Source organism: Poecile atricapillus, chromosome Z (assembly GCF_030490865.1).
Source record: "Poecile atricapillus isolate bPoeAtr1 chromosome Z, bPoeAtr1.hap1, whole genome shotgun sequence".
Classification (NCBI taxonomy): Eukaryota; Metazoa; Chordata; class Aves; order Passeriformes; family Paridae; genus Poecile; species Poecile atricapillus.
Genome location: NC_081289.1, coordinates 99,996,735 through 100,008,398, shown reverse-complemented (window position 1 = coordinate 100,008,398; position 11,664 = coordinate 99,996,735). Strand labels below are relative to the sequence as shown.

Below are 11,664 nucleotides of genomic sequence, written 5' to 3'. Positions count from 1 at the left end.
CATAATGAACTACTAATTGACTAACTCACACTACTTTTTACTATTTTGTTAGCACTTTATTCTCAAATTTTAAATAGTTTGGGGTTTGATTGCACTCTTATAAAAATACTTTCAGATCGGGAAAAGCAGTTTGTGAACTGTCATTTAACTCCTTGCAGCCTGGCTTCAAAGGATCCTCTCCTTTATTTCAAAAATGCTGGGGCTTAGCACAATTCAGAGCTCCCTGTAATGGTCTTGTACTTTCTCTTCACCTCTTTTCAATGTCAGAGAGATTTATTTTTGTTTAGCTTTCTGTCTCCATTCAAACTGAGATAACTACTATTAAGATGCATTTGGAGAACAGAATTCCTCTCTTTTCTGTTTATTTTTTGGCTTTTCGCTAACTATGCTTGATAATTACATGTAACCACTTCACTCTGTAATATATTCCCCCATATTTCCCTTCCAGCTGACCTAACACTTTCATACAGTAACATACTACAAAGTTCACTAACCCTTTTTTATCTAGAAGCATAATTGGGACTCTGTGTTCATGAATCTCTGAAGTCCACATCAATCCTTCTAAGCAAACTTCCTTTCAAATGCAGATACAGTACTTTTTCTCAACTTGAAGAAAAAAGCTCCTTTACTCTTCTATTATGTGCTTTATGATATGTGTTTCATAATGTTAAATGGTGAAAAATACTCTTGCTTAAATGTCATGGTCTTTAAAATCAGTTTTGAATTCGTGTTCAACAGTGGGTGAATCAGAGCTGACCTGCCTGTTAAAGGACTGTGAATGTAATTCTGTCCTGAACTCTCTGCAAACCTTTTTTGTGGTCTTTCACTCAAGGTTCACTGTGCTAGGCTGTATGAGGTGGCTTTCTTTCCCACTGCAGGTTAATGTTAGATAACAAAGGCAGATGCATAATCTGGAGGTCTCTCAGGCATGTGTGTGCTGTGTCACATGTACACATGGATGCATGCCATCCCAATTAGCACGTGCAGGAGTTTTGGACTGTGATGCTTTGCAGATCTGTCATCAGTAACATGCACTTGAGGAGACTTGTGCCTCTGACAGCCTGTCACTTCCACATAAACGCTTTTATGGCCTGGGAAACTAACTGAAGTTAAGCATCAGATGATGTACAAAAAAAAAAAAAGGAAAAAAAGAAAGCAAGAAATATGCAGCCTGTTTCTGCACAACACAGTTCAGGTCACCTCTTGGCCCCACCTCTAGGCATACTTAAAGCTTGGGATGTGAATGTGAGCAACTGCTTGTGCATGACAGCTGCTTCAACAAAGTGCTCAAACTGCGCTGCTATAAGAGACACAGCTCCTTCAATCACCTTGAAGTACCAACTACTGACAATTCAGGACACAGACTCTCATGGTCCAAGATCCTGATCCAGAAAAGCATTTAAGTGCGTGCTTGTTTAACCTTTCTGTACAATGTTCATAAGCACATGCTTAGATGTAAGAACATTTTGAAGTCCTATTGAATTATTTTTGCAAGGGACTGGGATAAACAAATGCTGGCCATGCTACAGACAGAAATTGTTAAATAAAAATGTTGGGTTTATCTCTTAGGTTTCTGCTAATAGAGCTAGGGTGTGGCTTTCTACTGAAATGTTGCAACACAAGTAAAAATTACTTTGGAAGTCTCTTTAAGACACTGCCTTTGTCGTTTCTTGTTCCCTATTTTTCATTAGCAGCTCACCACAAAGAATGCATTTCCCACCAATTCAAAAATAAGGCCAAGCAGCATGTTAATCTGTATTGCCTGTAGGCCTGTGAGCTCTATTTCAGAAAGCACTGTAATCTATTTTGCTACTTTAAAACTAAAAGCAAATCAAATAGTGACACAGAAGGTACCTAATCAGTCTGCCAGCACACCTCTCTGACATGAAAAGTTTATTCTTATTCTCTATGGATTGATCAGGGTTGTATGAATGCTAATTCATGAATGCATGAAGCTCTGGCTTTCATGCTCACACATACATATGACCAAATGTGTGTCTGGTTTACAGCATTCCAGGGCAAAGAAAATGTTGTTGTTACGTTTTATACTGGGCTGCTAAGACTGATGTTCAGAAAACCTGCTTGACTATCTGTGACTGGTGGGAAAACTCACTATTTGAAGTTCCAGTGTTAAATCAGGGTTCTTTTTTGGGGGACAGATGAAGAAAGTACTATCTGCACTTCTTGCTCTGATTATTAAAGGGGGGCTTGAATGGCTGGCAAAATGCTAGTAGTATTTTTCCCTGCTGAATAAATAAAATAAAATAAAACAAATTATTATTATTAACAACAACAACAACAACAACAACCATAATAATAATAATAATAATAATAATAATAATAATAATAATAATAATAATAATAATAATAATAATAATAATAATAATAATCGTTTGGGACAACTACTACTATTCATTGCATAAATGCCATATTCTTGGTCATATCATGCTCTTTGCTCTAAATGGTTGATATGGCCTAAGAAAAGAAGATGTATTATTCCAGAATAATTCTCCTCATCAAAATCCACAAGATTCAGATATAAAGTAATGCACATAAAAGAAGGCAATATCATGAAGGGTCTTGGCTGTGCCTCCTTTCTTCTGGAGGTGGTTAATTTGCACCAAAAAAAAGCAGAGCTTCTTTCTTTGAGCTGAAGGAAAGTTTGCCATGGACTTTCAACCAGAATTTAACCTTGGAACAGATATCTGGATTTCTGGGGTAGAAAAAGATGTGTTTACAAGTACGAATGTGGGAAAGCTAAAGAGACAGTAACTATCTGAGTCTGCAAACAGCCAGAAATGCTTGTCTTTGTTGCTTTATGCATTGTATTTTCACATACACAGCTTTGGAAGGAATGGTCCACATTAATAAAGAAATTACAGTGGCATTTTAAGACCACGGGTAGGTCAGGACCACCAGCAATTTAAAAAAAAAAAAAAAAGCAAACTCAAATCAGAAGAAATGTCATTCAGCCCCTCAGGACAGTGAGCACTATGATCACTACTAAGGTAGAAATTGTAAAAATACTATTACTGGATACTGTATATGACTAATATATTAATACAATATATATTGCTAATATAATAGTATACATTACTAGTATATACTATATTAATAGGTAACATGATATGTAATCATACTGAGAAAAGATGGAAAAATTCATCATAGAGAAAGAGCGGCATAAAAGGAACACCTTATTCTTCTACTTAAACAAAAAGATACTGCTTTGTAGAATGGCATGCCTTTTACCTTTCATTTGACCTCTACTGTCTTTTTATTCAAGGCTTCAATAGATTCTGGCTTTGTTGTTGGGAAATAATTAAAACAAGTAGGAATGATGCAGGAAGGATTGTTCCATACAATAACACCATACACTTTAGTCAGAGATCTTTAGCAGTTTAACTTTAAAGGTTTACCCAATTTAAGCCTTAAAAGTGCTAACAGCTTTGCTATATATGAATTAGTTACATATGCCATAATAAAATTATCATGAGGAGACTACTGAATATTTTGAGAGCTATGAAGGCTCATTCTTTTAATTTGCACTGGCTTAAAACCTGGTACATTTCTGGATTTTCTCGATATTTTAAAGACTGTGCTTAACAGCAAGGTGTACTTTTGTGAAGATTTAAACACTAGCCTCTTCGGCAGGAACGGCTGAATTTCACTATTAGAGACTGATACATTCTTCAGCATATTTTTGGTCATATAAGGATCACACTTGAGCATGGTACTTATAACGGCAAGGTCACAGGTTTGATCCCTGTGTACGCCAATCACTGAAGAGCTGGACTCAACGGCCCTTGCGGGTCCTTCCAACTCAGAATATTCGGTGATGCTGTGAGCACTGCTTGTGCAAAGCACACTGGACGCACAACTTTGGAACGGCCGCCCATTAAACAAGAAGTCAAAATAATTCAAGCCGACGGACAATAAAAAAGCTTGTGAAGAACCACAATATTCCATTTTGCATTCACTTGAGTGGAGCCGTATGAAGGGCAGGGACACAGGCGGGCAGGCCCAGAGCTGCGGGACGGGGGCGCGGCCACCCCAGCCCCTCGGGGCCAGGAGAGGTCCCTGCGTGGCACTGCGGGACCCCCCCGCTGCCCCCTCACTGCCCGCCCCGCTGCCACGGGGCCCGCGCCCTCCCCTTCCTCCCCCGCCCCGCAGGGGACCTTTTAAGAGGAGGGGGCAGAGGGAGACTGGAGGGCTTAGCCGGGGGCCGGGGGACTGGGACTCTGCTCCTGCGAGAGTTCTGGGGTCGAGTCGGACGGCCAAACCCAAAAACTAACAGGGAGGAGAAAGAAAAGAAAAAAAAAAAAAAAGAGGCAAAAGAAGTAAAAAAAAATAGTATATCGGAAGGTGCGGAAGCAGGGAAAGGTGGGGGGACAAACCAGAAACCACAGGGGACGCGGTCTGCAGGCTGCGCTCAGCGCGGGGATGGTGCGCCCCGGCGGGCTGTGCCGCCTGCTGCTCCTGCTGCTGCTGCTGCTGCTGCTGCAGGGCTCCCTCCTCCTGCTGGCCACAGCCCGGCACGGCCGCTCCGCCGCCTGCCCGCTCCGCAGAAAGGTAAGCGCCGCCCGGGGTGCGCTGCCGGCCGCCCCTCCCCGCGCCGGCAGCGGGGAACGCGGGCCCGGTCCCCTCGGGGTGCGGTGACGGGAGGGGGCGGCGTGCTGGGCCCTCTGTCAGGCGGGCCCGGTGCGCCGAGCTCGGGCGGCAAGCGCTCGGCAGCGGCACCGCGGCTGCTCGGGACTGTGCAGCCATCCCTGGGTGTTGACGGAAGAGTGTGACGGGGGAGGAGGACCCCGGGATGAACCCCAGCAGGATCTTTTCCCTATGCTGAGTAGGACGAGCTGCTCTGCTCTCCAGGAGACGGACTGGCCGGGAGCGACTTGCTGCCATCATCCCATGCAGGGGTACCGCCTAGTCCCACTTAGGAACGCCGAGCGTGCTGGAACAGGTTCGGACTAGCAAATGGCCATTCGGTGTGAAAACACGGTGACGCGTTATGTGAGGTTTTGGTCGTCCCCTAAACTCAGCAGCTTGAGTGCAGTCGCCAGGAGCCGTGTACACTGACTTAGTTTCAGTGGGTGGTTAGCACAGCAGAGGATCCCTGCTGCAGATTAGGGGTGATGTTATGGCCAGTGTGAAGCTTGTGTAGATGGTGTCTGACCTTTCTCTGAAAAATCAGAAAAAGTCGTTCTCGTTGAAGCTTCTAAGATAAAAGTACCAAAAATCATGTAGGAAAAGCCTTCTTGAACTTACTTTGTGTTAACAGGCCATCTGTGCAGTCTGTTGGCATCTACTTGGACCTGACGTACTTCTGGGATATGTACCGCCACCTCACCTTCCCTCCCAGGCAGGGTTAACTCCGCCACCACAGCTCTTAAGGAAACTGGAAGCCCTTAGAAGTAAGTGTAGACCTGCTGCACTGGGGAGTGCCAGAGCCACAGCAGGCTCACTGCAGGGTAGGTGTGAGAAAGTCTTGCAACTGAGAAAGGTCTGCTCTGAGACTTTCCTCCACTCTCTCGCCTGCTCGTGCACCTACATGTAGCCCTTGTTCTCGGGGTCTTCCTGCCTCTGTGAGCATGCTGGTTCCTCAGAATATCTTCTCCTAGGATTTAGGACATTATGGACTCAGCCATATGCCAAGCTACGTGTGCTTCACTGGAGGTGTCTGCCTGAGCTTGAGTTAAACAGAGCCTAGCACTGCCTTGTGGGATGGTGTCTTTACAATTTCCTTGGAACCAGTTTGTCGGCTGTATTTGTAGGTGGCCGGCTGTGACACTGCCATAAAGCCAGGTCAAGCCTTTGGAGTGGATGCCCCCTTTTCCTTGAGGGCATAAGGTGCAAAAGCCTGTGGGCTGGTAGGAAACTACTGCAAGGAGCTAGTTGAGAACGAGGACAAAGAGGACAGCTCCTGGGCAGAAGTCGTACTTGTGGAAATGGATAACTTCACAGGTTGGGTGGGACATGCAGGAAGTTTTTCTCAGGAACAATTGAATGGACTTCTGCCAGTTGCTAGCAAGACTGGAGGTGCAATGTGTTAATGGTAGGTAATTATCTGCTGATTACTCTGTCATTAAAATGTGAGACCACCTGTAGTTCTGGAAGAGGCAGGCCGTTTCCGAGGGTCATTAGGACAGTGGTAATAACCACACTGTCTAGGAATGGCAGTGTCTGCCTTATTTACAACTCTCTTGAGTTTATCCTTATGAATATTTACATGAACTCCTTAGGAAAAATACACTGTCTTGTTCCTGCATCACCGCGGATGGCTTTTCAATTTACTTTAGGTCTTTATAGGATTGCTTTTCTTACCTCTCTCAGACAGGTCTTTCTTCTTTTTGTCAGGTTGCCTCAGTCTCTGCCATGAAAAAAAGTATGTGTGTTGTTGCTTGAAAAACTGCTGTTTTAAGGAATGACCCTTCAGTACTTCAGAGGGCTTTCTCATCATGAATCCAAATTATAGTTAAAGCTACAACCAATACTGTGCCTTATCATTCTCGAAAAAAAGACATTGAAAACAGTTAATTTAAAATAAAGTATGCTGGAATCTTTTTGGGTTGTATTCCAGATACTAGGTAATATGGTCTGGTACTTCTTTCCTTTTGCTTAACATTGGAGTGTATTGGCAAAATCAAAGCCAGAAATCAGGGATTAATTGTGGAATGCTTGGTGTTGTAGTTGGTTAGTATTTTATGATGTGTTTTTTCTGATAGAGGGCCAGTTAATTTATATGGCTACTTTTCCCCATATGTGCTCTTCAGCAGAGCAAGTCATTTGTCTGTTCTTAACCTGTAGCTTTTTAGTAAAAAACTTTATTTTTCATTTCTGGCACTTTGGATGTGTTCTTTTAGTTGCTGTAGCCAGTGCAGTGTTTATCCCCAAGTGAATTCTGCTTTAAATCTTAAGCTGAGTTTGAGAGTGTCAGTAATGCAGCCGGGCAAAAGCTCGAGATAAGTACTATTAAAAATGGGGCTAGCATTTTTGTGTGCATTATCATAGTTGCATGGGCATGTAATAGGAGAGTAAAATCTTTGCCTCAATTAGGTATAAAGGAACATGACAAGATAGGATGCCAGGATAGATAAGAGAGAGGGAGGAAGCCATATAGGGAGGGTTATAGGGCTGCCTGCTTGGGTGATATATTGCATGCCATGTGCTTTGGCTTCCGTAGCGAGCAAGAAAAATAAGGCATGAGAATATTGTGGATTGAGAAACAGTGCAGTTCTGGGCTGAGGTTTGAAAGGTGTGGTGGTGAGGTCAAGTGGTGAATGTTAGGGGTCCTGAAAGACAATGGAGCTACAGAGGGCACATACCTGCGCAGACAGGTTGTGCTTTGAAATGTGTAGTTTACATAGGTGAGATAGAAGATGGAAGGACGCATAACTCATGTAGAAGGAAGCAGACCAAGTGTAGATTGTCCGTGTCTGGAGTTCCCATCCAGTTCTTCAGTCTCTAGACAGCAGATTTCTTTCGCTCTGAGTCTTCATTCCCTGCATCACTACAGCCTTCTTTCTGTCTTTTCTGTTTAGTTTTTTATCTCCCATGTCCTTCTAGATGTTGGGAATGCTGTCACTAGATGAATTCTTTGTTCCTCCTGGTGTTTTTCTGAATTGTTTTCTGGAGGTTTGCCTATTTTGCTTTTGTTAGTACATCATTCAGCCCAATTTGAGCTAGTTTCTCTGAAAAAAAAAAAAAAAAAAGACACTTTCTCTGATTTTCTTTGGCACTTCTCTTCCAGAAGAATCATTGCTGCCTCACTTGAAGTGATGTATGAGATCTGACAAACACTGTAGTATTTGTGTGTTTGAAGACCACAGGTTGCATCCTCTAACGGATCTATAAATAGTGCTGCAAAAGCAGGCTGTTAGTGCTAGTTAAAATGAACAAAATCTGAGGCTTGGGGCTTTTTAATCAAAAAACTGGAACCTCACCTCCCAAGGAAATAAATACCCTTCATGTGCACCATGCTTTTTCAGATTTTTGCAGTGGCTGACACCATTTTTCTGTCATGTTAGGGAAGTGTTGTCTGTCCCTGTGTGTCCCTGTTGCACCTCAGTGGACAGTGGAGTTTGTCTCCTGTGCAGCCTTGGTTGAGAAGGAGGCTTTCCAAGTCTTGTGGTTGGGAGTGGACCCCACAAGTCCCAGTGCATTCTCTGTGCAGTGTAAGCTTTTTCACCTGGGGAGGTAAGGCAGAGGAGGAGGAGGCACCATGCTGTAGTGCTGAGCATTCAGAAATACCGTGATCTCATGATTCCTTGGACCTTTGTGTGGCAACAAGTTGGGAGACCTGTTTCTCTTGTGAGACTGCTGCTCTTTCCCCTTGCTCAGGGTTATTCCCGTGATGAGTAATGCATTGAGTACCACCTGAAAATCATAGTGGGGACAGAAATACTGTATCTATGTGTCTTCATCTATTTATGAACCTTTTTGTTGCTACATGCTGCTGGAACTGAAATTCCTTGAGCTTTACAGCCCAGCTGCTGTAAGCCTCCAGGACAACACTAGGACTGTAAATTGTTTTAAAGCAACTTTTTTTGTTGCAGCAGCTATGTTAAAGGATCTTACTGCAAAGGAAAATTGGGCTGTAGCACTTTTATCTACTGTGTGCTCTCAGGGAAGTGAGGTGCTGCTGTGATGGTGTATGGTGTGATGCTGAACAAGCTTTGGCACTGCTCCTGTGCTATTTCATAGCTAAGAGCACTGTTTAACAGCTTCCCTTTTATGGTATTGGGGTGAGATTATATCCTTGCTTTTCTCTCTCTGAAGCTGCATTGAGACATGTGAGAGCTCCAGGAGGTGGGCAGGGAGATTGGAGTGCCTGAAGGTACAGTGGGGAAACAGACTTGCTCAGGCACACCAAGGGTTTTGCTCCTTCCCCACTCGCACAGAGCAGTTAACAGGAGGCTGTTTTCAGGGGTCTGGCACAGAGGCAGAGCAGTGGTGGGATTCCAGTCTCCACTTCGGAAGGAAATGGAAATGCCAAAGGGGTGTGAGCCACTAGCATGTCCGGAGCAGCTGTAGTGGCACCTGTTGGAGGGAGAGTGAGCTTTGTGAGCTCCTCCTGTACCATCACTTGCTGGTGCCCGGAAACTGATTCTGGGGTATGGGGAGTTTCCCATCAGTGGTGAGAAACTGAGTTTTCTCTGTCCCCTCATGCTTGCTCCAAGCTTTCTGTGAAGGAAGGTCTGAGTGGTGCTTAGGGTGGTTTCTCAAGTTCATGACTACTCCTTTTGACATGCAAGTGCCAGCAAGAGTGCTCAGCTGCTCTGCTTTGTACTGTCAGGCTCTGGAGAACTGTGTGAAAATTTCTGTTATGTCTCAGCCTGCTGTCCTTCTGCCTGTGCTACAGGCTCTTTAAAGGAAGACTTCATGTACTCTGTGCCTGATGGCCTGTTTTATTTCTTCAGAAGTACCACTGGTGGCTGGCAGTATTTCTCTGCTTTCAGTATCTGATTAGGAAAGTCGTGGGGATAAGCAGAGAAAAAAAAAAGAGTATAAAGCCAAGTCTTTCTAGCTAGGCTGTGTGCAGTCCAGAGCGGTGCTAATGATCATGTTAAAATGTGATACCAGTCATCTGGCCTTGAGCCTTCTTGCTGGATTTATTGAGGAGCTGAAAAGCTGGCTGGTGACCATGTGTTCTGTACAATTCCTTGGAGTCATAGCTGGTTTTGTGCACTCCCACATACATGGTCAGACTTGTGTGAACAGAAGGAGAATTGACCTCTTAACCTCATGCCTGTCCCAGGTGCCTCCTCTGTCTTTATACTTGCACTAGATAGAAAGCTAGTCAGGCTAGCTCCATGCTGCCTGACCACTACTTCCAGTTCATTTCTCACCACAGTAACATGCCCTTCCATTTTCCCCTTCTGACTAATGTCGGGGGGGAGCCCTGTGTCATCTTCCCTCTTGTTTTACATATTAATTTTCCCATATTCTTCCCAGGTCTATGTTAATTTTTATTCACCTGTTGCCCTATATCTTTTTGTACCCCCTGGTGCTTCTTCATGTTTGTTCTCCCTTCTTCCTATGGTCTTCAGGAGAGTTTTTGTGCTCTGTAATTTAAGTGTGCATTCCATTTCCTGTAGGATTTGGAGTTGTAGAATGGTGTTGCCAGGGTCTGAAGTATTCTTCAGACTCTTGATATGCTGCAGAACAGTCTGAAAAGCCCTTTGGAATATATTTGGCTTGTACAATGCTCTTGGGGCTCTCCTGAGCAGCTCCAGGAATTGGACTTCAATGATCCCTTGTATCCCTTTCAGCTCAGGCTATTCTATATTCTGCAGTCCATGCAGGCGAAGTGGACTACAGAAAGTGGTAGCACTTTGCCAAAGTGCTGCCTGATCTGTGGCCTGATTTTGATGTACAGAGCTGCTGGAGAAGGTTGTCTGGGATGAGCTGTTGCAGAGCAGTCTTTAAGATTAACCTTTCTGACCCTGAGTCTTTAGGGTCAGAAATTTATAGGCAATGTGCTTCCAGTAGATTCCTCCCAGCAGCCTGTTCTGCTTTTGGCAGTCAGGCAAGCTTCTTAGATCAGCCCACATGCACAGTTAGCCCCAGTGCTGAGGTTAGAGTTATCTGCTGGCTCATGACTGACCAGATGTTTGAGTGCATCTGGAAGCCTGTTCTCTTACTTAGACATGCAAAGGCTACCTCTTCCTGTCTGTGCAGACAGACACCGCTTGTGCCCATTGCTCCAGTAAGTACTGCTGCACAGTGGGGTGCTGTGGGTGATGAAAGCTGTGCCTGCTGCTGTTGTAAAGTGAGTTGGAAGGATTCAAGCAGGATCCATGTTGTCCTGTCTGCTCTTCTGTCCCATGGGAACACCACAACCCTGTATCGAGGTATCTCAGGTGATGCTGTGAGGTGTATTTTCCAGCAGAACAAATTTAAATCTGATTCTGACTTCCTGATGGCTGTGGGTTTTGTGACATTATAAAAGCTAATTTAAAAACAAACATGCTTTTTCTTCATTCCTCTGTGTTTACAAGTGTATACCCTGATACCACAGGCCAAGTCTGACCTGCAGAAAAATGTTTTCACTTATTTTCCAAGGTATTGCATGCTCTTCTCTGATACTCAAGAATGAGTACTGGACTGTGAGGGGTCTTTCCTGGGTGTCTGTCTGCCATGTGCAAAACTTTATTTCTGCCTGCTCCAGCAACTCTGCCTGCCAGCTGTGTTTTGTGTTACTCATTTTCTTGGTGTCTTGCTGTTGTGGTTTTACTCCAGCTGTCCACCAAGCACTGCACTCATTAAATTCCCATTCCATGCAGGAGAGGTTGTGAGAGAGCACTGGAAGGGTGAAAGTGTTGGATTCAGATAATGACAGCTTAGTAGCTAAAGCAAAAGTCATGCACACAAACAAAGCAAAACAAGGAATTCATTCACCACTTCATGGGGCAGGCAGGTGTTCAGCCATTCCCAGGAAAGCAGGCTCCGTCATGCATAGCAGTGTCTTGTGAAGACAAACCCCATCATTCTGAATGTCCCCTCTCTCCCCTCCCCATCCTCCCTGGTTTTTTGTGCTGAGCATAATGCCATATGGTATGGAATATTGCTAGGGTCTGCTCTCCTGGCTCTATCCCCTCCCAGTACCTTGTGCACCCTCAGCATGCATGCTTGCAGTCATACAACAGGGAGAAATGGCCTTAGCTC

At 44.3% G+C, this 11,664-nt stretch overlaps 1 protein-coding gene across 1 annotated transcript in view; it reads left to right on the top strand.

Moving 5' to 3' along the window:
• The first annotated feature begins 4,345 nt into the window (after positions 1-4,345).
• The window catches only part of TRABD2A (TraB domain containing 2A), a 77,450-nt gene continuing 70,131 nt past the window's right edge, over positions 4,346-11,664 (top strand). Inside the window, exon 1 of the mRNA XM_058826442.1 lies at positions 4,346-4,569. Within this exon, the coding sequence (XP_058682425.1) occupies positions 4,441-4,569 (129 nt within the window). The 5' untranslated portion in view covers positions 4,346-4,440. The remainder of the gene's footprint in view (positions 4,570-11,664) is intronic.